The following is a 27,705-nucleotide window of genomic DNA, read 5'->3' on the forward strand; positions in this document are numbered from 1 at the left end:
TGCCTTTAATAGAAATAGCTTGGTTTAAAATTTAAACAGTATCCAGCTGTTTAGCAGGACTGTGTCAGCATACAAAGACATACTGGAAAATGTTACTTATTTTAAATTAATACTGCACAATACAATAAATTAGTATCAGTTATTTTCTCTTGAAGCAAAGCACAACTCCTGCTAAGCACAGTTCATTTAAACATGAAGCATTACCTCAGTCTCAAACATTTCAGATCATCTCGTGTAACATAGCAGAGAACATCCGTTAAGGTATAGTCTTCAGCTAAGAACTGCAAAAAGATGTTTAAATGAAGATTTTGTCAGAAATATCATTTAGATTCCTAAGCTCATCTTCCTAGGATTATCTGCCCTTAAAAATAGAAGGTTACATCTGGAAGAAACCTAAAAATGGCTAAAATGTGGTACATGTAACAAATTAATTCACATTGGTTTTAGAAATACAATGAAGCTGCTTAAATTTTACACTGTATAGTCTGCATTGGCATACCAAGCACAACTTGAAAGGTGTAATGCTTTTACAGCTGCTCAAAACCTTTGTCAATTGGCATTTCTGTTGTTACCACTGATATTTCAGAATCACAGACTTCAGTGAACACAAATCAGAGCATAATTAACACCACATTTAACCCACGAGGAAACTGAAAACAGTTAAGGCCTACCTTTTCAAGAATGGCATCTAAATTTGATGTAATTGGATTTGGATGAACCTCTGATCTGATACATAGCAGTGATAACTACATGCAGGTGTCCCTAAATCAGCTGATTTTCCGAGGTGCTCAACACCTCTAAAATTATATAATTTGCTGCAGAGCATACTGATTTACTTCAGCATATTTCACTTCAGCACAGTTAGTTAAGGGTGAACATGTACCCAGTATTCAGGGTATCATCAGCAGGAACTGCTGCGATGTGTAAAGACACTGAAAAAGCAAGAGTGTCTATTTACCAGGACGTTTTATTCCCTAATCCTAATTGGATTTAGGAATTATTAATAGTACTGTATTTTTAAGAAGGCCTTTATATTCATGGTTTTTTCCTATCATCTGAAAACAAATCAATCTCTCAAAATGTGCTGAAGTAATTAAAAAGGTTTGATATTTTCTTGCATTGTGACACAAAACAGTACTGCAACAGTACTGGACACTGAACAGAGTCATTGCTACCTTGTTTATTGTGGCCTCATCAGCTCCATGAACTCTCAGCCAGTTTATGAGATCCGGGTCTTCGGTCCCTGTGCCAGTGGAATGACGATGACAGACAGACAATCCAGGAATATCTAAAACAAGCATTTCTGAGATAAGATTTTCTGTTGCCAAAGCAACCTCATGTTATTTTTGACTCCTGAAACACTTTCTTCAGTGAGCTTTCCATTCAAGCTTAGAATACCAGTATGCCCATAAATAAAGATAAATGTCAATTCCCAAAGACCACACTTAATTACAATTTATAGACATTAATTACTCCACTTGGGTCAGAGGTACAGTTCAAGTACTGTGAACACTGATAGAGATTTTATGCCCTTTTCATAAAATGACTTTACTCGTACAAGGCACATCGATTTCACTGTCACTGTTTCTACGCTAAGGTCATTGCATCAATTAACTGAACTGTTCAGTGCAACTCATGCAATTGGTGCACAGGCAATGCCTTGGACTGAGGATCATTTGCTTTTGGGAAGCAACACTTCCACCTTCTTCAGGGCAGATACACAGCAAACTCAGCTTCCCTCAGTAGCCTTTAAGTTGTATTTACATTTCACCAATTAGATCCTCTTGAACTTTCAGTGGAACAATTGGAACAGTCTGTAATTCAAGGAACACATACCTAACATATTGGATTATCCTCTTTAGGAATAATATTTATTCTGTAGAATATGAGCCTTGTACTCTTCCATATAATCACAAACAAAAATATTTAAATTGTACCATTCCTTGTACTTTGATTAACAAATTCAGTAATTTGTTTCCACAATGTACATTCTTAATTCAGAACCAAATCCTACCAGAAGCAGCATAATAAAGCATCTTTGCTGAAGACTAGCTCAATAAAACAAACAGATGTTTAGCTGGCACCATTTCATCTGCAGCTAGTATGAAACTTTTCCTTGAAAATTCTTCTCACTTACCTATTGGCTGTGACCTGAGCCGTAGGTTTCTGATCTCTTGATCTTTTTCCTCTATAGCTTGATGTAAGAGGACTTGAAATTCTCTCTCCTTTTGAACCAACTCCTCCAATAACCTGTGAAGAAACCGGAAGAAAGCGCCCATTTCCTGAATTAGCTTCACATTTTCAGGAAAGCAAAGATCTTACTATACTTAAACTGGAAACCTTCCTTACAAAGACAAGGACAGACTTCTTCAGCTTTCACAGGAACATTCTTTCACTATAGATTTATTAGGACCTATACCAAGATATAAACATTCATTGTTTCCTAAAGCTATAGCCCTAAAAAAAAAAAGCCCCAAACACATACACGTTCACTTACTAAACAAGTGATAAGGTATAAAATGTCAGTGGAATTTCTACAGCCAGCATTCTGCTTTAAACAAAACTGTGTAACTGAGAACAATATCAAAGTGTTTCATAAACCAAGGGCTAAACTTTGTGACATAATCCTTTGTAAGGAAAAATGTCAGTTCACATCTCTCCAGCAGACATTTTCAAGGGTGGAGCTGAGATGGAAATGTGGTGAAAACATATGGTTGCATTTCTTAAATGTGGAAAATATGTTCTCAACCACCCATGGGCTGTCCCTTCCTCACATATGAGGCACTTTGTGCCTGCCCTCTTAGACTATGTTAAGAGTGAGAAAAGAGGAGGCAAAACACTTGCATCCTCCCCTAAGCAATTACTTTTGAAAATGTCAAGCAGAAGTAAATTGGAACCCATGTTTGACCTCCTTCATAACACAAACCCAGAGAGAAACCCAGAGAGATTCAGTAGCCAGCACCTTTCAAACCAATCAAAAGAAAATAGCCAGGATATAATGGAAAATTATTACGTGAAACTGTTGCAGCTTGTTATTTCAGAAAAGCGATTTAGTAAAAGAGGGGATTTGTGAACAGTATCTTTTCAGGAACTTGGTCTGAGAAACTGGACATAGAGAACATACTCAGAAACCTATTACTGACTTCTGAGTCTTCAGAAGTTCTGCCTTGAAAGAATTGCATCATCTTCATCTGTTTCCTGAAACCTTTGTCAGCCTGAAAACTATGCAATAACTTCAATTTTAGCATGTTTCCTTCATTTATTTATTTTTTTACACCAGTTGAGCATTGCACCTTTTTTTCTGGGACCATGAAAGATAGGAATTCAGTTAGAAAATGTGCCACAAAAGCACCTTGCCTGTCTTTGCACAGAATTAAACTGCATCCCATATGATTGCTTTGTAAAAAGATCTAGCCCCATTTTTAGCTTGCATGCAGGCCTACCAGCAGCATAGTTGCATTTGAATGCTTCCACACCCAAGCTAATAATTCTTAACAAGTCCACCCTGCTTGGGAACAGAGCTGCTTTGTGCATCTCCGCACCCCCACAGCTTGATCATTCTCAGTGCAGATTGATATTCTGTACAGACAAGTCACATTTCAGTTAACTTACTTGTATTCTATCTATTCTGGTTGAAAAAGGCCTTCAGGGCCAATAAAATAATCAATTATTTTGTCCTGATAACTGCTTGCTGCTTATGCCAATGAAGCTTTCATTAAGATTCAAACAGCTGTCCCTATTATGTACCTCAAAATTTCTGCATGAATGACTGGATGTGATTATTTGGCCAAAGGCTTTGCATCTGAGAAATTTACAGAGGCAAAGTGCTAGCAAAAAAGTAACCCTACCAACTGATCGCTTTTGAGGTCATTTCCCACCATAAACTTGTGAAGTAAAGTGAGCCAATCTAAAATAGTTGTGTATTTATTTAAGTATATCAATAAGGCAATCAAAATATTTCTCAGTGGTCACAAGCAAGAAAATTAATTCTAACCTAAGAACCCAAAAATACTGTTACTTTATTAAAAACAGTCTAATGAATTACTCTAATTATGGCAATCTTCTTGGACATATTTAAAACTAAAGTGCAATTTAACATTTTAGCTTCAGTTGGAACTGTAACTCCACAGAATATCCTACTGGCATAACAACTGTCTTATTGAAGACATGTTCTCTTTCTATCAAGGTCACACTGAAAATTTACTGAGGTCAGTAGGGAATCCAATGTCATATATCAGATGCTGCAAAAGCTAAATATCTACCTTAAACAGATTGGCATATTTTAATGAAAACAAAATATATAGAAGATCATTTGAATAAAATAATGGAGACAGATTTTTCTCTGATGTTTCTTAAATAAAAAAAAAACTCCAAACAACCACTTTTCTGGTTTAAAGTGCAATGCATATATTTCTGAGAAAAAATCCAATATCCAAATCTCTGGCTCATTTTTTCTTTTAAACAAAACACCTATTTTCACATCTTTCTCTGGTGAACAAAACTTCTTTAAAAGATAATGGTTGCTGGTAAGCAGAGATCCTGCTTGCAGTGAATTCTGCACACAAAACAAGTCTGAAGTAGCTTCCTTGTGGAGTTCATATGTGGCTGTCAATTAGCTTGAGTTCACTCCCCAAGAATAACTACAGAAAAGAACAGCAAGTTCTGTCTTTGTGGAAACAAAGCATAACACCATTCATCAGCCATACAGAGCATACGAAGGAGAGAAAAAACAGAAGCTTGGCAGCAAGTCAGTTTTTTCAAGACCTTCCTTGAAAGGGCACCTGAAATCAAAACCGACCTTAAGTTGCATCACTACTCTTTTGAAATTAATAAAACCAATATAAGTGATCAGTCACAGCTAAACATTTTGTAATTTAAATGAACAAATTGCAGTGCTATGGAATTCTGGCAGTCACTACTATTCTAGCACGTGTATTTTAAAAGCTAAGCAATAAGTACTGTCACAAGTAGGCCAGCATCTCTGTCTCCTGATGTCCAGACTTACCTGTTTGTCTCTAATTTTAGCCTGCCCAGCTGGACACTCAGTGATCTGTGAGCAGCCTGGGAGTCATGGGATACTGTAGAGCTGAGTGTGCTTACACCTGAGGTAGCTACTGCATCTTCCATGACGATGCAAGGCTGCTGGATGGCTTGATTCTGGGGCTGTTCATCTTGATCTTCAACTTCTATATCATCTTGATCTGCTGTATCACTTTCAGATGCAAGACTAAAATGTGGCCTCAATTCTATTAAAATACAAGCAAAGGAAAAAACAGTAAAGATGTTAAACATTAGTTAAGCATTAAAACAAAAGCATACCTAACTGACTATTTGCAGATCATCCTAGAGCTTTGGGTAAACTGGACCTGAAATTTCTGTAACAAGAGAACAGATGGTATTTTCTAGGGGTTTAAGACCACTTAAAACATAACAGCATCTAACTTTTGCAGATTATTATTCAGCCTATTGAATGTTCAAAAGCTCTAAAAACCAAACATCTGGATGAATATGATTCCAGATCTGGCTAGCATTTCATGTCAAACTGTGCTGAAGTATTGTGTGCAGCAGAAGTTCTTTCTTTTGCTTAATTCCAGTCTCAATAATTTGTATTTTCTATGTGTCTGACCTGAAATCTTTTATCAAACCAATAATCGTTATTTCTTTTATATCCAGCTATTACTGCTACTGCTCTTCTGTAATATTTGGCATTATCTCATTATAAGAATACCACGTTTATCAAAAAAATGTATCCAAAGATATAGAGAGGAAATTACAAAAAGACCCCTGCCCCAAGAATTCCTTTCTGCTTATCAGAGGGAACACTGCCTATTTTGTCATGATGCACATCCATGAAACGGTGAACACAAAGCTGTACATGTATTCTGGTTGGTTATTCCCTGTTTAAACCACCTACCAGAGCTTACCAGGTATGCAAGATATGGACACAAGATCTGATACTCCTACACAACCTATTATTGCAACAACATCTGTTTGTTAATTCTAACCATTTAATATAAATCTTTCTTCCTTCCTTCCTTCAATTGTTGCTTCTTACTGTTAAGAACTCCCTCTGGTCTCCTCACCAAAATATATTTTTTTCCCGAATCACACTTGGTTTTTGCCCTTTTTGCTGCATAACTAGTAAGTATGTTTCTCTTCTTTACAAAAGAAATACCTGTTCCTGGATCTATTTCATCTCTTCATTTCAATGCTACATTCCCTTTTTTAAGGCTGAACACACTAAAGTCATTAGAGCTGTGCTTCCTCTAAATTAAAGAAAACAAATTTATTATAAAGCAGTTCCCCAAATATCGATAGGCAAACATGCCTGAATTTGCTTTGAACTTCTGTTCTAATTAGCGTGATGGAGAAGTTCTTTGCCATTGTTCACCAGCAGGAAGTACAATTGTATAAAATCTGCTTTGGACCACTCCTTAAACTTAAAATCCCGTAACTTTTAGAAGTGTTAGGGCCAGAGATAAATGTTTGCATCATTCTTAGCAGGGGAAAAAAAAGGGTACAGAAAAAAAAAAAAAGGAGTCAAATGAAGGCAAGGGAAAGCAAACAGAAGTAGGGTAAGGCCATTAGGGAAGTCGTAGATGATCAGTGCCCAAACACTACTAAGGCAGAGAGATTTTTGTTTAAGCTTCAAATCATACAATTAGTGCTGATACCGAGCTGTACGGGGAAGAACAGTCTATTAAGGAGGATTCTACAGAACTCTTATTATACAGCAATGAAGTACATGCCTATTAAAGTTGTTCAGCATTCTAATCAGAAGACAGATTTTCTTTATAACACACAAATCCTATTTATACCTTGATGGTTGTGTTAGGGATATGGAAAATACCAACGAGAACAGGAACAGCTGTAATTTCTGTTGGAGTTCTCACATCCCCTTATTGATAATATAAGACTTAACCTACTACAGAAAACGAGAACCTAAGTATTTTGACTTCAGACTTAAAGCATTAAATCGTATATTTAAAAATATCACCATTAATTCCAACGTTAAAAGCTTAAGAAGCAGCAGAGAAACTAACTCCGGAAATAGGTTGAGAAATAACAGAAAGAGCTACAGTTTCTTCTAAACAGAGAAATATTCTACTTCCACAACATTCAAAATATAATATTCAAAGTGCAGGCACTGCACACTGGTTTGGTTTTCATGGGTTTCAGAGGTTTGGGGTTGTTTGTTGCTTTTTATTCTGGTTTGTTTTGGTTTTTTTTTTTGGTTTTGTTTTGGTTTTTTTTGTTTGTTTTTTGTTTGTTTGTTTGTTTGTTTGTTTTTTGTAAGAGGCCTGTCCTTTGGATTTCAAGGGGCAACACTGTGCATCTCAAAAAACTAGATCCCAGAGCACATTAACCTACTACTACTCCTTGTATTGCAGAGTCATTTAGATTACACATCATGGAAAGGTGCTTTCTAAAATAGCTTGGACACCACACTGATTAGTTTTTGAATTGCAAAACAGACAGTGAACAGGAAAAAGGTCACTGCTGGTTTCAAAATCTTAAGTGAAGCATCATAATCACATCTCTAAAACACATTTAAAGAGATCAGCTGATAAATATTTGCTGAGTATTAAGAAATGACTCACCTGGGACCAGAATTGTAATAGCAGTCTGCACAGCTTTTCTGATTATGCTGTCCAGTGCAAACATCCAATGTGGCTTGATGTTATGATTTCGGAGAACTTTATTGACCTAGTAACAGAAAATTCAATTCAGATATTACATACCCCACAAATTAAAAATATATGTCAGCATTATATAAAGTGTTTAAACTTATAGATGCTGTATCCAAGCAGGTGATTAAAACTATTTCTTGATCACAACATTGTCTACTTCCTCCATTTTTTTATGTCATACAATATTTTGTATTTTTTTATCAAGTATTAGGTCCTGTGTTAGGTGATTTTTGATGACTGTGATACTTAACCTTCATGGCCATGGAGAGAAACTTAAAAAGAATGCCAGCAAGACAAATAACAAAGACCACGTTATGAAAGGCTTGGAACTGAAGCTAATTAATCTTGTTACTTTTTTGGCATCATTTTCACTGCTTGCTCTGAGCAGTGCTTGTCTATTTTAAAGTACAATTGTAGGAAATATCAAAGGACTAATGTAACGCCACTCCTACTTAATTAAAAAGTAGTTAATTAATGTTTGTTTAAACAGCCAGGAGACTTCATTTGTGTGCTGTACCATTTTTCCTTTCCTTCTATTTTTTACTTTGTACAAGCACATAGTTTTCTACTCTGAGTTGCTCCTAATTGCTTACAGGCCTGCTTTCAAACTGCTTTTAGCCATATTTCTAGGTGCCTCTTACAGATTGTCCATGCCACTTGCAAGAACATCTCTACTTCAGGGGAATTGTTTTCCTCCTCCCAAATGACAGAGAAGAAGCAGGTGAAGTGACAGTGCTATAACAAAATGCCTAGACAACAGTAAGTTGCCATTGCACAAAAGAGACTATTAATCATATTATTTTCACTGCCCCAAAGCAATCATATACAGTAATGCAGTAATTTATGTAGGTACCTGTACTGGGTTTGGCAGGGATGGAGTTAAATTTTTTTTCACAGCAGCCCACATGGTTTGGTGTTTCAGACTGGTGACTAAACCAGCCTTGATAACACACCCATGCTTTACTTATTGCTGAGCAAAGCTTACACAGTGTCAAGGCTGCCTCTGTTTCTTGTGCTGCCCCACAGCGAGTAGGCTGCAGGTGGACTAAAAGCTGGAAGGGGACATGGCCAGCACATCTGACTCAAACTGACCTAAGAAATACTCCCTTCCCTATAATATCATGCTCAGCAATAAAACTAGAGGCTGTTTTTGCCAAAGGAGACACTGCTCAAGGGTTGCCTGGGCATTATTCTGCTAATGGTGAACGACTGCTTTTGCATCACTTGAAAGGTTTTTACCCCCTTCAGTCTTTATTCTGACCCACAAGTTTTCTCACTTCTGGTCTTTCCAATTCTATTCCTCATCCTGCTGGGAGGGAGGGAGTGACTGGGTAGGGTCTTTACTTTCTAGCCAGGGTCAACCCACCACAGCGTGTCTCCTCAATTCTACTGCCAGTGGCCACAAGATGGCACTTGGACACTGTGTTTGGAGTTGGTGAGCTATCAGCAGTGCCAGGGAGGGCCCTGCCCTGTGCCTGACACCTGGACAGCAGCTGCTCAAGGGCCCCAAAGGTTTGCCCACTGCCCTCCGAGGCAGCACGACTCCCCTTTGCAAGCACTTTACACTTTCCCATATTGACTGCTACCAAGACACTGACACGTTTAGGTAAGTGCAACTTATTTGGGAACTGAAGAAACATGATGTAACTGTATCAAGAACACAGCAATCTACAGTAATGGGATTTAGCTATTTACATTACATCACAAAACTACTATTTTTTTGGTTGGTTCCATGAGGATTATTAAACCTTGTTACCTAAGATTACCTTATTAAGCCCCAAGAACAAGGGAACTACTTTCCCTCACTTCTAGCAGTATCTAAATCTCTGAAGTATCTGAGGCCTTGATACTGTTTTGGATTTCAGTGTACTACTTTAGAAATTGAGTGTGTCCAAAAGAATTAAGACTGGGCACATATAAAGCAAAGTTCTTCTTTGAACTTTCTGTAGCTTTAATTAAATAATAGAGAGCTAGTAATGGAAGAGAGATTTTTCAGTTACAAACCAGCGACTTGTAATGACAAAGTTAACAGAAGAAGGTAAATTTTTTTATTGATAAGAATACAGCTCAGGTAATTACCACCAAACAACTGATGCCCAGCAACAACACTATCAGAACACCAACCTAGGTGTTTGTAATATTCCCCCCTCCATTTTTTTTAAATCTTGTATGCTAGTTTTTTTTCTTGTAAGTGTCAAAAGAATATTATTATGAGGCTAAGTAGAATGGATAGCTGAGAATGTACTCAAAAAAATCAAAGTGAAAACTTTAATTTGTAGAAACATCTATTTTACATTTATAATTTCAAACTTTGTGGGTTTTTTTGTAAATAGCATTTAATTCTTGTTAGTGTAGTCTATGCAACAGTTTACATGCTATGCCATCCTTCCTGACAGGTCTTCTATTTGTCAGAGTGCCCTGGGTTTAAAGGCTAACAGAATCATCTACCTCAAATGCCTACTTGGATTGCCATTTCAGCTGAACTACATGACTTCAGTCTGGGCAAGTGATACTCAGCCCAGCTGCAACCCCCCCTTCATTATTCATCTTAATCGTTAAACCCTACTGCCTGTGATTAAATACATAACTAAAGAAGAACAAACACAGCATTTTTAAAACTAGCTGTTTTAAGGCTATCCATGCATATTTCATTGCTCAATGTAGGAAATAATAAATTTTGCATTAATTATTGATAGAAAAGAAACCTTTTTAAATTCTTCCTTATCCTGCTTATTATAAATTGAAATGAAAATATCTAATTTGGCAGAAATCTGCTGCTAACCAAAAATACTAGAATAAGAACTCAACACAATATTACAAGGTAGACCGACTACTAATATGGGTATAGAGTGGTTTCATGCATTAGTTTATAAGAGGAGTCAAGTTTAAGAAATCTGCATTGATGTAGGATAAGCCTGACATTGTTGGTGTTGGTCTTATTTCCCAGAAAACCCTCCAAAAGAAGATTTTTTTAAAAGGTTTTCCTGCTTTCGTATTATGCCATATATTCACACAACTATGGTGAGCCTTCTAGATCTTTAATCAGAAGATCTGAAAAAAATCCAAGTTGTGTTCAGGGTCTGTGTCCTGCCAAAGGATCACATGGTGTCCAAATCAAGTCATGGCTGTTGCCCGGATTTTTGTTATTACTAGTACAAAACCTTCAAATATTGTTTCAGTAACTCTAGGTATGAGTTAATCAGGTTCTGTTTGCTTCTGGCTTTTTTTTTTGGGCAGGAGGCAGTTTTGATGCACGAATTTCATAGTAAAAATGACAACTTACGGCATCTTGAAAACCAAAGAGCACAAGCTGCACTTGACTGATACCATGGCTGTCAAAGTCTAACTCCAGCTTCAGTTTTGAAAGAGTGGTTGCAATGATTTTGCGATCAGTGGACCGTACAAACTCTCTGAGGCTGGAAACGAGTGTTGTGATATGTTCCCATTTTAGCTTGGGTTCTTCAGCTCCCTGGTAGAATAGAGAGAAAAAGAAATAGTTTTGATAGCCATCTTTTGAAACATACATCCAAAGGGACTTTAGCCAATAACACCAGCTGGCAATATAAATTTTCAGAAACTCTACTGCTATGGTTAAAGGAAAGGTGCAGCTGCAGGTCAGGTAATGGTACCAGCATAACTGCAGCAGCACAAAGTTTTATCACTCAGCTCCCTGGTAATGCAGGTAATTTGATGAAAAAGTAGCTGACTTTGGTTTAGATCAGTTGCTGAAGAGTATATGCACACTGTAGTCTGTGTGGCTCTTTGTACAGGAGTGAAAAGATATGAATAAATATACTGTGCACTGAATACTACAAATTACTCTTAATTGCAAACAAACATGTACTTTGTAGCGCTTCCAATTTCTGCATACCCCTCAGAGACAACATGCAAAATCCTCCATCAGCTTTTAAAAGAAGAGATTAGTCAAAGCTATGCAGGAGGCGTAGGAAGGGACTAGTTCTTTCTTACATAATTTCCCAATTTCTCTTAATACAGAACTTCTCTTACAGTAGGTCTACAAAGGTCTTATCTTTCTAGTATAAATATTCATATGCCTATTTTTAAAAGCTTTTTTGTTTTTGCATGAGCTACCAAAGCAGCAAAAAGCTCAAAAGCATTAATCAGGATAACCAGTATAGGTAACTAGGAAGCAGAGGACTGTATTTGCGCTCGTAAGTAAAGTCATGCCAACTGAATGCAAATTTCAATTCCAAATCTTAAAATTGAGCCAGAGTTGTTGCTAAACATGAAGTATTAGACGCTTATTCTAAAGAAAGTTAAGTACATATTCATGTAGACTAAAGATATCTAACACTGATTTCCATAACAGAAGGACATATGGTGTTTGGTTCATTTGCCAGTTTCATGCTGTGAATGTTACAGCTGGCCAGACACCAAGAACTCTTGTTTGCCAAAAACACTGAGCTTTTAACTATAGTAAGTTGATTCTGATCTGGATGAAACAAACATAAATGATTACTTGAGAGAGAACCTAAAATAAAAAAAAAAAAAAAAGTTTTAAAAAGTGTAGAAGTTCTAGAGCAGTCCAAGCACTGACTAAAGCATCCATCTGAGATAAAAGATACTATCCTCTGATCTTGATATACATTGGAGAATTCACCAGATGATTTGCTGTACTGAAGTGGATCCCTCACTGTCCTGCAGTAGCATATCTCCTTTTTGTGTAAATAATTAAAAAGCCCCTAGGGCAGACAGGTAAATGCACACTGTAGTCGTGGACTAGAAGATCGAAGTACAACAGGGCACTATGGGGACAGGACAGCCAGTATGACTCCCTAATTAGAAACACTGACCTATTTTGTGAGGGCCATTCTCCTCCCCTGGCCCCCATACCCAATGACTTTGTTGAAACCTTTCTTGTGAAAAATTTTTGTGATGAGAAAAATGCTATCAAATCCTAAATGAGGCCTAACAAGCAACTAACTTCTTGTATTTAAGCAGGACATAACAAGCAGCCAACTCAAATTCCCCTTAACTGCAGTTACTACAACTTTCTGGTGGTTTGAGTAAGTTTCCTACTCTCTGAACAGGGTCCCTCTCCCAAGGGAGAAAACAGTTTTTCAGAGTCAGAGTTCCACATCCTCTTGAAGGGCAGCCAGTGCCATGAACATGTACTTTAAACTCACAGGCTGCGCAACTCTGTGTCTCTCTGCTTCTCTCTCAGGCTGTTCCAGCCTCAGCTGAGAAAGGCATGAAGCAACAAGCAAACCCTGGGTTTTGAGATTGAGTTTCAGCCTCTCACAGTCACTGACTATTATTTTCATACACATATTAACAACTTGTCTGTTATAGCAACACTAGCAAAGCACACATCACAGGCATCTCTCTGACTCCTACTTTAACACTTTCTAAGGGTACTGGGACAACTGTGGGATTTATACACACAGCCCCCCAAGAGTTAGAAGCAATTTTTATTGGCATGGCAGCAATTTTCAAGTATATTAACTGTAGCACATGCATAACGATCATACTGGTTTGCATCAGTTTCTAAATAGTACTGTCTTTAGAACATGAATTGTCGTGTTTTATACAAGTGAATTTTAGGCCACCAATACTTTGCCTTGAGAACAAGTGAGTCAATTAACTACTAAGACACACACAAACAAGAACAAAAAAAATCACATTATCCCATTACGGTGTTGCAACATTTAGCAGTGTAGTCATGACCTGTTATTTATTCAGCGTCATCCTGAACTGATACATCATCATAATGAATCATCCCCACAAAGGAGTGCCAAAAGGTCATTCTGCAATTATTTTGTTGTTTGCTGTAACCCCCACTGTTACTACATCTTTCCTGCATATGTGCTCCCAAAGAGCACTGAGGAAAAGCTGTGATTTATTTACTCCCTAGCCCCCTCTTTCCCCTTTTATGGTTGCTGGCTAGAAGGCAAATCTGTGCCACTCAGCCCCATTTTTTCTACACAGTAACCTAAGGCCAGACAGGCATAAACCTCCCTCTGTCAAACAAGTCGTCCAGAAGATAGAACTTTTAAAGGGAGCCAAGATAATCCCCTCCTGGAGATGATCTACCTTATATGAGTTGACCTGACAGCCTCAGCTAGTCCAATTTGAAGATCACTGGCAAAATAGAGTACCATGAAAAACATGTTTTTCTGTTGTCTAGCCAGTATGAATACCCAAGCATACATATTGTAATTAAAAACAACACAAAAGGCATATGTAACGTACCATAAACAAATTCAAAGCCTATTTTTAATAGCCCAAATAAAACAATAATTGTGAAAGCTTACACAGTGTATGCTTTCTAGTTTAATCAAATTTTATTTTTTAATTGCTTTACTATGTCTAATTTCAAGAGTTTCAGGTAACTGCAGAGAAGTCTTCAAATTCCATAGAATTCGTGCTGCCTTCTGAAATTACCTTACCTGAGTCAAAGCTTCCATCAAGTTCCTCACCACGTGCTCTTGGTCCTCAGTTAATATCCTGTGAAGGGTGGCTCTCCTTTCACTATCCTTCTTCAGCATGAAAAACCCAGAATCTTTCTCTTCAGGTGAAGGAGGTGCACTGTGATCCTCAAAGTGTTCATCTGGGATGCTGAATGCAAGACAGTTAAAAGAAACTTTGTAAAAACCACTCCAACGCACACATTCCTAATCTACTGTGTAACATAAAATGCCAGATAGCTCTTTACCTCAGAAAAAGGGACCGGATTCCCTTCCCATCTTTTTCTCCACATGATTTGGCTCTTGTTTTGAAAGAGAATGGATCAATTTTTAACTCTGTATCAGGTGAGACAGAACCGTATTCACTGCTGCTACTTGTATCTTCCACCAGGACAGGGACAGGTAAGGATATGCTCCGAAGATACTCTATTCATGTAAGGATATTCAGAAATTAGAATTTAATAATGCCATCTTAGTTCTAAAGTAAAAAGATTACTCTTTCAGAAGAAATAGAAAGACTCCAGTCTTCCCACACACCAATAAAAAATATTAAACAAAATAGACAAAAAAACCTCCTGAAGCTTACTGTTCAATTATGTTTTTATTCAAAAGCTTCCTGAGCGATGGAAATGGTGGGCTCTTTGCAAGTTCACTTACGGAACTTCAACACTGAAGTGAACGTGCATCTCATACCAGGACTTCCAGCAGTAACAAAATCCTTCTCTAGGGTAAGTCATCCAAGCAGCTTCCAAGATATTAATTTTATAGGTGTATATAAATATGTATATATTTATATATATATATACACTATAACACGTATATTTTTAACCAGATTATTTTGTACAAGTTTAGTTAGTTTTTCATTAATAATAAACACACAGTTAAGTCAGAACTTTTAGTTTTAAATCCAAAGCACACATTATTGCTGCAGGGAACTACTCATACCTATTTCAAATGTGCGCATTTCAAAATGTACTTTGATACCAACTCAGCACGAAGGTAACTATGTGTGTGTTCAGTTCCCTCCCACACTCTCCCCAGTTCATTTCCTGAAAGAGATCAGTGTCCTGTACCCAGGCAGTAGGGCTTTTTCAGTTTTAGAATTTAGTCTAATAAAAATCTGTGTTATCTTTCTCCACAAATCTCGTCTCTCTTGCTACTATAAAACAGCCACTGGTTTCCACTAAATGTCCCCATAAACAACGACACAGCTCTTCAAGCCTGGATCACCCACCTGCCCAGACAATTAAGGCATAGTCTGGTAGGATTAAAAATAGTAATTTAAATATGCACAATGGATTAGACATTCCTAACAGAGAAAGAGAGGTCACTTATTTTCATAATTGTGTCCGCTTCTCTTTCCAACACTTTTGTGTGACAAATCCTACCAGAATAAGGATAACCGCAGTATCTACACAGGTATGTTTTGATAGAGAAGTATGTTAAAACTCACCATTTGTGTTAGCTGAGAGAACTGTGGTACAAAAGCAAAGAAAAAAAGAAAGTTAAATATGCCAAAATTGACTGAGAAAATAAGCACAGTCAAAAGGGTAAGCTGTCATTTTTATGGACTGTCTCAACTCTCCTGTCTGCAGTCTCCAAAAGTGTGACTTATTGCAATTTAAAATTAATTTTAATCTGAGGGAGTGGAAACCATGTTAAAAGTGATCATCTAATGCCATCTCCTTTCCCTAACATTTTTATTTTAGGTATCATGCTAAAAATATACAGAAGATATTTTCATAAGTATATATGCACACACAATAGAATATGTTATTCATGCTCTCAAAAATGCTTCATTACCTTGTATAATTTAGAGCACATCAGAAAATTAAAATTAATATGTGAAACATATTAATGTGCAAACACATTTGCAATGGGACAAAGATTATTCTGCTCATGCAGAAAAGCCCACTAAGGTTCAACAGCATATTCACACTTTACACAAAACATAATCTACGTAAACATTCTTTTGACAAAATCATATGCAAATTAAAATAAGAAACACAAAACCCAGTGATCGCAAAAGCTGCACAAAACCATAAACAGATTTTTGTAAACCCTATTAGAAATATTTATATAAATTACTTCTGTGACAACATGGTAACAGAATTCTGCTAGAATTCTGCAGTGTTTGTGCAGCAAGCTGCTGGTACAGAAGGTTACAACTGAACATTTATCTGGGATGGAGATCTGATGTGTCCATCTTAAAAGACTAAATGATTAGTTTCAGGAAACAATACCACAGGCAAGATAAAAATTTCAGACTTTTAGCAATGCTTACCTGAGAGCTTTGATGGGGACTTTCTTTTTTTGCTTGAAACCTTCAAGAATTCATCTATAAGTAACTCATGAGCAAAAGCTCGTTTATCAGGATCTGGTTCAAAGCAACGCAATATGAAAGCCTTGGCTTCTGTAGACATGGATTCAGGAATTTCTGGGTGTATTTTAAACATTCCCACCTGAGATAAATAAAGAGAGAAACAATAGCCTACACTGTTCTTTTTCCAAACACTACACAACATCAAAAAACTGTTTAGATAGTAAAAGTAGGTATATCATTCTCAAGTTTCATATTAACTTTCTATAATTAGTTTATTAATTCAGAGAAAAAACCCTATTACAAACTGTATAAACAAGTACATTTTAAAAAATCAATGAATGTAACTAGAGGCTCTCAAAAAGCAGAAAATTGCTCTTTTTTTTTCAGCTTGGCTGCTGAATAGCTGCTATTGCTCTATTACTCTATTCAAAAGTGCACAGCACTCCCTCTCAGTTGAATCAGATTATTCTTCTTAACATCCTCACAAACCAAGCACTTCCTCTATCTTCTTGTCCTGCAACCTCTAATTTCAGCTTCTCCACAACAGTCAAAAGATTTCCTGTGTTTACAAATACCTCTCTGAGCTGTACAAGGAAGATGTCTGACCTTAAACATTGCTGCTTGTGGTTCTCCCAGTTCATAAAATGGGGGCTTCCCTGTAGCCATCTCAATGATTGTGCATCCCAAAGACCAGATGTCTGCAGCCTTGCCATAGCCACGTGGCCCCTTGTCTATAATTTCTGGTGCCATATACTGAAGGGTACCTGTTTAAAACATACTCTGTTTTTTACTTAGGTGCACTAATGCTGCAAACAGATAGCTAAAGGACAAGAGGAACAAAAACACTGAGAAGTGACAAATATTGGGAGAGTTAAAAAAAAACCCTTTTTATCATTCAGAATTCAAGAATTTCCACATGCATTCCATATAAACTCAAAATATTACTTGTGCTAAAAGCATTTGGTATTATCTACTGATCTAGATATTGGTTTTCAAAGTCAATGAGAACTATTAAAGATTTCAATGAGCTTAGGATCAGACATAGTTCTCATTTACTGTATCACAGTTTAAGATTAAAATATGGGAGATCACTCTGAATTGCACCCAGAAAAGAAAAGGAAGGGACAGCTGAAATCTGAACCTAACAGAGTTGGTGATATGAATTCTGAAATAAGGGAATCAACCTGACACATCATTCTGCATTCTGTTCCACTCAGAGCAGTAATGGAAGAGCAGAAGATGGAACTAAAATAACAGTTACTTCTCATTTGGCATAATTATTTAATGCAGTGCCACTGCATGATTTAACATCCAAATCAAATTATCAAGCAGACAGAGGAACAAGTTAATGATGAGTTCTGTAGATAAGCGATTCTGGAGATAAAGCCAGGATGACCAAGCCAATCAAGAAAAAAAAAAGATCAGCATGATGAAAGAAAGAGCCAAGCACAGAGGAGACACACTGAAATACAATATGGGACAGACACAGCTCTTCTGTTGTAGAGGACTTTGATGTCACAAGCGGAACATCCAAAACAGCATTCTCTTTGAAGAGTGCATACAAGAACAGTGTATAGCTTAAGATTATATATCAAAAAGTTATTCTTGCAGTAACCTTTTATACTGATTCGAAGTCAATGAAAGTTCAGCATCTGTGTGTTCTGACCCTACATACACAGTTCGAGTGAGGATAAAGGAGTCTCCTCTGGGAACATACCAGTGAAAGTTTCAGTACAAGGATTGATTCCTGCAAGTCTCTTTGAAGTTCCAAAGTCCGAAATCTTTAACACTCCACTGTATGTGTTGATAAGCACGTTATCACCCTGAGGAACAGAACATTCAGAACAATTATTTTTTTTTCTGCAGACTCTTCATCTAAGATTTCTTGCATAGCCTGTTCCTACAGTGTACTCTTTACTAGGTAACAATTACCTCTTAAGCCTTTTAAGAGAGGAGATGAAAGAGAAATCAATAGTGTTTCTGCTTTATGTAATCCCATTAAGAGAAACTTCATCTCAAAGAGAACTTCCCCTACTACCAGAAGACTGCAGGAATTCAGTTAAAGAATATTAAAAGAGGAAGGAAGGCTTTTGAAAAACAAAACCCCCCACTTTTTTGTCTGCAGTCTCCTTGGAAAAGAAGTTGCTAAGTATCCCATCCACAATCTTCTTCACTTCTAATCAGATTTTATAGAAGTTCAATCATGTCATTGAAAACAGAAATATAAGTATCTACTTTATCACATCAGAAGTTGCTATATTTTAATTTTTCCAAAATAAAAAAAACCAAACAAACCCAAATATATTTTGTTGCTGCAAACTGAAATCAACAATGGTTCACCTACCTAACCCATGGTTCAGCATAGCAGAGACCTTTCAGAAAAATAGTTTTTAAATTACAGGACAAAAAAAAAAGCTATGCAGTTAGGTAACACTATGAGGTTTCCTTCTCTGCAAATTCTTACCTTTATGTCTCGGTGCACTATTTGATTATCGTGGAGGTATTTTAATCCTTCAAGAATCTGCTTGGTGTAAAAGCCAATTGTCTGCTCATTATTTTTTAGTGGTCCCCATTTTGATCGTAGAAGAGCAGAAAGGCTGCCTATAATTTTGGAGAGCAGAAAGTGAGAGTAAAAATCCAATTAAGTTCTACCTTCTCCCCAAAGGAAAAAAGTAACAACAAATATCAATCCCAATGCAAACGTAGGCACCTCTTCTATAAACAGAGTCCTCTCCAGGCAAATTCTTACTTGCATCATCACTGGCCTGAGTGATTAAAGAGAGAGTCTCAGTATCTCCACTGGCCTCAAATGCAGCAGAGAAGTGTAGGCTTCCTCAAGCATGTAAATCAAAACCCATTTAACCCACTTCCCTCCTATACCTGTAGAGAAGTTAAGCCCAGGAATGTTGTAAAAGAGTAAAAAAGACTGGATGCACATATGCATGTCTTATCACATACACCAACCCCACAGTTTCTCAAAAAGCTAAAATCAAGAAATGGGATTTTTGTTACATCTGGCTGCTGTGAGTTCTTTAGTTGCAAACAGAAGCAACAATCACAAATCTCCTTCTTCGTGTCATGTACCTGAAGAGGGCTGAGCCATCGGAGAGTAGCCATGGTTGATCTAGTAGGATGAGCACAAATCATCTCTATCCTGTGTTGGGTTTACATGGAAAGTGTTTGGTAGCAGGGGGGGTGCAGGGGGGAATTCTGTGAGAAGCTGCTGGGAGCTTCCCCTGTGTCTAATAGAGCCAATGCCAGATGCCTCCAAGACAGACCTGCCACTGGTGAAGGCTGAGCCCAAGAGCAATAGTGGCAGTGCCTCTGCGATAACAGATTTAAGAAGGGAAAAAAATATGTGCAACAATTGCAGATAGAGAGAAAATTGAGAATATGTGAGAAAAATGTCCTTGAAGACACCGAAGGCAGCAAAGGAAGGGAAGGAGGTGCTCCAGGCACCAGAGCAGAGACTCCCCTGCCGCCCATGGTGAAGACCACAGTGAGGCAGGATATCTCCCTGAAGCCCATGGAGGTCCCTAAGCTGGAGTAGGTAGATGCCCAAAGGCAGCTGTGACCCCATGGGAAGCACATGCTGGAGCAGGCTCCTGGCAGGATCTGTGGCCCCACAGGGGACCCATGCTGTTCCTGAAGGATTGCACCCTGTGGAAGGGACCCACGCTGAAGCAGTTCATGAAGAACTGCAGCCCATGGGAAGAACTCACATTGGAGAAGTTCATGGAGTACTGTCTCCCATGGGAGGGATCCCACCTGCAGCACGGGATGAGTGTGAGTCCTCCTCCTCCTGAGGAGGAAGGAGTGGCAGAGACAATGTTTAATGAACTGACCACACTCCCCATCTCCCTGTGCCACTGGTGGGAGGAGAGAGAGAAAACTGTGAGTGAATTTAAACCCAGAAAGAAGGGAGGAGTAGGGGGAAGGTGTTTTTAAGATTTGGTTTTATTTCTCATTATCCTTCTCTGATTTGGCTGGGAATAAATTAAACTAATATTCCCAAACTGAGTCCATTTTGCCTGTGGTGGTAACTGGTGAGTGATCTCTCCTTGTCCTTATCCTGACCCATGAGGCTTATGTTCTATTTTCTCTCCCCTGGCCAGCTGAGGAGGGCAGTGACAGAGCGGCTTTAGTGGGCATCTGGCATCCAGCCAGGGTCAACCCACCACGGATCTGAGGTAAGAGGAGCTCACCTGCTACAGCAATGATCTGAGCTGTATCTGCAGCACACCTATCTAAATACTGAAGCAGAGGCCTCAAGTACTTTGAAGACAGTTTTCCTCATTAATTTAGGAAAGAGACATTAAAGAATATTACAACTGCATGAAATGTATCTTGTGGTGGTTCTACAGGTTTTTATACCCCAACCAACCACCAAACTAGTATCCCCCAAAACTTACCACCAGGCACCTGTTCCATGAATATCTTAATGAAGCCATTCTCACTAAGAGAACCTAAATACTGAACAATGTTCTTATGTTTGAGATGCTTGTGTAAAGCTATTTCTTCATGCAGAGGTTGGGAGTACCTGGAAAGCAAAAAACAAGTTTATTCAAAAGTGACCTCTGTGAAAAAAAGTCTTGGGTTTACTGTAGTAGCTGAAACTCTATTTTAGGTCTCACGAAACATATTTACACTGAAATGACTACTTCTAAAATACATTTAACAACAGCAGTTGTGATCACCACATTAGAAAATTATGTAATCACATGTAAATATAACATATGTAAAACGTACATAATATTCTATATACAGAAATTATTATAAATGCACATAAACTAAATAAGGAAAAAAAAATTGTAGAAAATTAACTCCTCTCCAGCCTAACTCAAAGAGAATAAACAATTATGCAAGTGGTTGGATTCATATTATTTCCAAAGCGAACTAGTAAACAATAAAGTTAGTGTATAAATAAAACCACCTCAATGATGAAAATTAATCACTATTTAAATTTTAATTAAAGTAGAAGTCTTTTCTAAAAACAAGAGTGGATGTCAGAGTAAGAAAACAGAAATAACTTCATGGAGAGATATTCAAAAGAACAGATCAAAACAATATCATCAAATATAAGTTAGTCCAAGGTAAAATAGTTTTCAGAGATAAGCTTTTCAACAGTCTTTTTGTCAAGAACATTTCTGGAGCCGAGATCATTCTCCATTGTGGAACATCACCAGAGCTCAACAGCTGATGTGCTCCCTGGGCCTGCCCTAACACTCTTGCTAACTTAGGACTGCCCTAATGCTTCCCCTTGGAAGCAGGTCAGCTTCCAGAGTCTATGTATTGTCTGGCAAAGCACTAATATCTGTGGTCAGTCTGAAATAGAAGGAAACAGAACTACTTCTATCAGTGCAGATGTGAGAAGCAGCTACAGCATTTGAGCAAACAGAAGACATTTTCAGATGTTTATACTATAGGATTACTAACAGCAAACTCCACCTTGCAGCTACTCGCCACCAAAAGGAATAGTTTTACTGCCACCTTCACCAGGTTACTCTCAGCATAGTCTTCACATAAACACAAGTACATTCTTGTCCCTGAATGAAATGGCAGAAACCTTTTATTTTGGTAGGAGGGAGGAAGGGTAGCTTCCTGCTGCCTCAAGTCCAGAAGTCAGCTCTCTCTGGATCCAGTCAAGTGCCAGCGCTAAGAATGCAATCAAAGTATGAATGCAATTGAAGTTGTTATGGCGAAAAGTGCTTGTGACTTCCACTCTCTTTTGGGGCAAGTAGTTATCACCTCACCCTAACAACAGCCTCAAGCTACTAGTGGAGGCTGAACTCTTAAAAAAAAAGTAGAGGGAAAAGAAAAAAAAAAAAGTGGGCATCTGAAAATCCCTCTGGAAAACAACTGTTGCAGAAAACACTTCTAAGTCCTTTGTTAATAAGAAGTATGATTATGCAACTCAGTTTATTTACCAGAAACTAATCTGAGTTTTGTCTTGCCTCTCCATACGACTATAAAGATTCTGACTACACTGCTAGTGATACAGAAATGCAAAACCAAAGATTGTATTGCTGAGTTCTATTAATGAGATATTAATTCAGAGCAGCACAGTAAGATCATTTTAATTCTTCTCCCCACACTTTTAAACTGCACAGTTAATTGTGACTTTAGCAACTATAACAATTTTGCAAATAAAATAAAGCCATAAAGAAATTCTTCACTGGGGTGAAGCATTTGTTATTTTAGAACTTAGTCATTAGGAGACTTTAAATGGTACAAAGACAAATTCTAAATCATCATTATGGAATGGTTTGAGTTAGGAAGAGACCTTAAGATTATCTAGTTTCAACCCTCCTGACATGGTCAGGGACACCTTCCACTAGACCATATTGCCCAAAGCCCCATCCAGCCCAGCCTTGAGCACTTCCAAGGATTGGGGCATTCACAACTTCTCTGGGCAACCTCTGCCCGTGTCTCACCACTCTCACAGTAAAGAATTTCTTCCAACCTAAACCTGCTCTCTTTCAGTTTGAAGCCATTCTCTCTTGTCCTGTCACTATGCACCCTTGTAAAGAGTCTCTCTCCAGCTTCCTTACAGATCCCCTTTAGGTACTGGAAGGCTGTTGTGATGTTTCACCAAAGCCTTCTCTTTTCCAGGCTAAACAAGCCCAGCTCTCTCAGCCTATCTTCATAGGAGAGGTGCTCCAGCCCTATGATTATTCTCATCATCCTTGTCTGGACCCATCCCAACAGGTCCACATCATTCTTACGCTGGGGGTCCCAGTGCTGGACACAACACTTGAGCTGGGGTCTCTTGAAAGCAGAGTAGAGAGTCAGAATCACCTCCTTCAACCTGCTGGCCATGCTGCTTTTGATGCAGCTCAGGACATGGTTGGTTTTCTGGGCTGTGAGTCCATGTTGCCAGGTCACGTTGAACTTCTCTTCACCTAACACCCCCAAGTCCTTCTCCTCAGGGCTGCTCCCAATCCATTCTCTGCCGAACCTGCAGGTGTGCCTGGGATTGCCATGACCCATGTGTAGCACCTTGCACTTGGCCTTGTCAAACTTCATGACGTTCACACAGGCCCACCACTCAAACCTCTCAAGGTCCCTCTGGCTGGCATCCGCCCCTCCACTGTGTTGACTGCACTGCTCAGCTTGGCAAACTTGTTGAGGGTGCACTCAGTCCCACCGTCCATGTTTTTAACAGTGATGTTAAAACAATGCTGTCCCAATACCAACCCCTGAGGAATGCCACTCATCACTGACCTGCACCTGAACCTTGAGTCATTGACTGTAAGTAACTCTTGAATGAGACCATACAGCCAGTTCCTTATTCACCAAGTAGACTGTCAAATCCACGTCTCTCCAGTTTAGAGGCAAGGATGTTGTGGGAGACAGTGTCAAGTGCTTTGCACAAGTCCAAGGAGATCATAGCCACTCTTCCCTTATCTGCCACTGCTGTAACCCCATCATAGTAGACTGGCATCATTTGCCCTTAGTGTTGCCATGGTGGCTGTCAGCAATCACCTCATTATTTTACATTAGCTTTCCTAACCTGATCCCTGGCTGTCCAGACAATTTCTCTGTGTTCCTCCCAGGCTACCTGCCCTTGGTTCCACCCCTTGAAGGGGTTCCACCCCTTTTCCATTTTGTGTCTGAGTTTGTCCAGGTCCTTGTTCCTTCAAGCAGGTCTCTTAGGTTTTTTGGCTGTAGTCTAACATTTCCTGAGAAGTAAATTATTCAATAACTTATATTTGACATACATCAGTATTGAAGACACACTGTTTTTTGCATAGAAATAGTTTCATTTCTGGTCCTGCTCTAATTCAGAACTGAAACGGTCTTTACAAATTCAAAAGATGATAATTATTGCTTTTAAAATTATACAAACTAATTTCAGAGATTAATTCTTTTCTTTCTATAGACTTCTTTCAAAGTGCAAAAAGACCAGGTTGTGATCAGAAGTGCATTATTAAATTTTTCTTATTTTGCCATTAAAAGAATATTACTTGGAATTCATTCTGGAAGCCTGCAAATATTTTTGGAAGTTTACATGAAAGACTAACAGCTTCTTAATAATCTCTTCTGTGGTATGTTTTGCACACTGAATCTGAAACCTTTTCAACTGAAAATTCTTTCAAAATGTGTATTGAAGCAGAAAAATCTGGATTTTTTTTTTCTTTGAGCTATGTATTGTTCCATTCAGGCTATCTTTCTATTAACCACAGTTGTTACAAAACTTTAAGAGTTATCACAGAGTGTCCTGTCAACATCTAGGCTCCAATACTGCTTAAATAATAGTATTTTATGCTGGTTAGGTTGCAGAGAATAATGTTCCTTTTCTATAAATGGTTATTTTACCCCCAGGGACATACATTCTTGCTAAATGTGAGAAAAGTAACAGCCACTGTGGTGGGTTAGAATGGCCTCTTCTATTTACCATTTTGAATACCAGCACTCTCCTTAAGATAACTGCTATGTAGGATGGGTAAAAGCAGCTTCCTTGCTGATATTAGTTGTAGACTGAACACTGCATAAACAAGGATACAAATTATTTCCCCCTACAGAGGAAATTATGTACGCTAAAATATGGGATCATAATCATAAACCAAAAGAAGACAAATGGGCAAAAGACAATAAACTTGGAAATACAGATTCTATTCCCTCCTGAATTGATGAACAAAAATTCAACAGTTGGCACACTTGCTATTTTACCTACATTTATTTAGTATCTGATTCCTCCTGCTACGAAGCAGTGCTTTGTCTTTATCAAAAGAGCTTCCTTCATAAAAATTATTTCTTTAACCAGGAAGGATTTATCTTTCTCTTGCCAACCATGGCAATTACTTTATTTCCTACTTTTCACAGTGTTCCTGAACATAAAACCGAATTAGAGTCTTTTATAATATTTTACAGTCTGTCAGTCTTTAAAGATTTAGGCACTCAAGTCACCTGTTAAGCAGTTTGTACAACATTTGACTTCAAAAAGCAAAGGCTAATGTAGCATTTCACAGTAAGAATAACCTGACAGTTTAATACAGTCAGTTTCACTTTGAACTTTATATCACTTTTATTACAGTGTTTGTGGAAATCTATATATACAAGATAGGACACACTGGAAGTCTTCAGATACACAGATACTAAGGACATCAAGTGCCTGATCTTTACATGATCTTTACTTAATGGCAACCTTTATAATTGAAAGAGGGTAACATACATAAAGTAACTGCACTAAAAAAAAAAAAAAATTAACAAAGATCATTCCACATGATTTATTGTAATGCCACAAGGCTTCATAGTAAGTGGTGCAAAAACAAGAATGCAAAATGTCTCTATCAATAATTCAAGCTCAGAATTTTAAAGGACTCCACAGATCATGAATTTCAATATGAAATCACGTCCTTTTGCAAGGACATGCCTGAGCATGTCTAAGTAGATAGGGCCAATCACTAGGTGTCTCAGTGAGATTCTGCACTTCAGCAGTTTTGTTTTTTTTTTTTTGAAAGAAAAAGTACTAGTACCAAAACCAGCAAAAACATCTAAATTCTCAGTTGTGATCACATTCTACTCTGTAACTTTGAAACATCCACTTACAAAGAAAGGGAACACCATTACATACCACAGACAAGTAAATTATTGGCAGCTTTGCAGATGTACTCCTTGATTAACAAACTGACTAATTGCATTTATGATGAAATTATGTAACGCACAAAATTTGGAATTAGCCACAATTACCGTACCTGCTGTCTCTCTCTGGGATTTCTTTAATAGCTATTCTGACTTGATTGCTCAAATCTCGTCCTGCATATACGATGCCGTACGTTCCCTTCCCCAGAACGACTCGCTCACCATTTTCATCATACTCATAATCATACTGCAAAACAAACAACAACAACACCACCATGAAATGAAACAGAAGGGAAAGATTTATTCCATCTGCCCCTGTGCTCATAACTAAACCATCTATAGCACGCTAGTAGTTTTCTGCTGAAAGGAAAAACACTTCAAGAAGACAATTCTGATACAGTGCAGACATGCCTATGCTTCTCCACTGGCTTCTAAGGTAGCCATTTCAGGGAAGTGCATCAAGCTAAACTAAGCTGGCCTTTACCTGTTCACTATAGTTCCGCTTGCATGCCTTACTCAGCAGCATCTGCAAATCTGCGGGCAGGTGCTTATGTAAAAGCAGGAGCCGACGACAGAGGGCACTCTGCGCCAAATGGAGAACACCGGCTCCCACACAGGCACGGAGAGCAAGGAAGGACTCACTTATTTGTTTCCCGGTGCTCTCCTGACCTGACCACAGCTTCCAAAACCAGCACAACGTCAATTCTGCCAGTGCCAGGTCTGCCAGGAGACTGTGCCAATCAATGCAGGTTAGTCAGGACTGCGGTGAATTAAGAGTGGTTTCAGCTGAGTTTGAATTTCAAAGAGTTTAAGGCAAGTCCAAAAATGTTTGTTAGATAGATTATCTGATCTGTCCTCTTGTGTAACAAAGGAATGTAATTTCACAAGCTCACTCCTGTGCTAAACCCAGGAACTTACGCTTAGATAAAGTATTTTTTATTATCCTCCAAATAAAGATGGCTATTTTTTTAATAAGAGAGAGAATCCACTTCTTTTAGTACTTTGTTTCAACAATTAATTACTCTCATGGTGAAGTCATGCCTCTTAATTCAAATTTCTTCCGTGTTACTATTTAATTACTTTTTTTTTCAAAATATTAAAGAGACCATTAGCACATCGTTATTTTTCCTGTAAAAATATTTGCCCACTGTGATCAAATCATCCACTGCTTTTCTTTTTGTTAAAATAAACAAGCAGGCACCCTAAGGTTCTAATTCTAGGCTATTTTTCTGTGCCACAAGTTATCGTAGTGGTTTTCCTTTGCCTGATCTCTGATTTCAGATATATTATAAAAGGACAACATCAAACCTGTGACAGGGGGCTGTTCCTATTCATTACACAGCACTGACTATCTCAGTTAGTTATGGAGCCTCAGGACACCAGATTTTCATGTGACAGGGCATGGGTTTAGATATTCTATCCTGTTCCCTGCCACCTCAGAGAAAGCCTTATTACCTTAAGTGCTGCATTGCACCCAGTGGCCCGGTACTCACTTTTCAACTGGGCGTATGTTCAGATAAAATTCAAGGTGAGAACAGAGTGCGTAACAGTGTACTCAGCCAAGTTATAACTTAACTAACGGGGGTAGTAACAGAAGTAGGCTATCCTAAGCTTCAGTCTGAGTTTGTGGGCTAAGAGTATAAACAGACTCCCAGCAGCACCAACATCATCATCTGAT

At 38.1% G+C, this 27,705-nt stretch overlaps 1 protein-coding gene across 1 annotated transcript in view; it reads right to left on the reverse strand.

Annotated features, from left to right (window-relative positions):
• Positions 1 to 27,705, reverse strand: part of MAP3K5 (mitogen-activated protein kinase kinase kinase 5) — a 102,159-nt gene that overhangs the window by 1,325 nt on the left and 73,129 nt on the right. The window contains exons 15-29 of the mRNA XM_027888019.1: positions 26,141 to 26,274; positions 20,855 to 20,982; positions 18,907 to 19,043; positions 18,160 to 18,265; positions 17,049 to 17,206; positions 16,404 to 16,581; positions 15,573 to 15,593; positions 14,368 to 14,545; positions 14,102 to 14,270; positions 10,975 to 11,160; positions 7,602 to 7,707; positions 5,006 to 5,246; positions 2,138 to 2,250; positions 1,176 to 1,288; positions 205 to 281 (exon numbers count right to left, since the gene is read on the reverse strand). Coding sequence (XP_027743820.1) covers positions 205 to 281; positions 1,176 to 1,288; positions 2,138 to 2,250; positions 5,006 to 5,246; positions 7,602 to 7,707; positions 10,975 to 11,160; positions 14,102 to 14,270; positions 14,368 to 14,545; positions 15,573 to 15,593; positions 16,404 to 16,581; positions 17,049 to 17,206; positions 18,160 to 18,265; positions 18,907 to 19,043; positions 20,855 to 20,982; positions 26,141 to 26,274 — 2,045 coding nt within the window. The remainder of the gene's footprint in view (positions 1 to 204; positions 282 to 1,175; positions 1,289 to 2,137; positions 2,251 to 5,005; positions 5,247 to 7,601; positions 7,708 to 10,974; positions 11,161 to 14,101; positions 14,271 to 14,367; positions 14,546 to 15,572; positions 15,594 to 16,403; positions 16,582 to 17,048; positions 17,207 to 18,159; positions 18,266 to 18,906; positions 19,044 to 20,854; positions 20,983 to 26,140; positions 26,275 to 27,705) is intronic.

The sequence above is a fragment of the Empidonax traillii genome, unplaced genomic scaffold (assembly GCF_003031625.1).
Source record: "Empidonax traillii isolate 1590-97213 ecotype Southwest subspecies unplaced genomic scaffold, ASM303162v1 scaffold229:size1690559, whole genome shotgun sequence".
In the NCBI taxonomy this organism is placed as follows: Eukaryota; Metazoa; Chordata; class Aves; order Passeriformes; family Tyrannidae; genus Empidonax; species Empidonax traillii.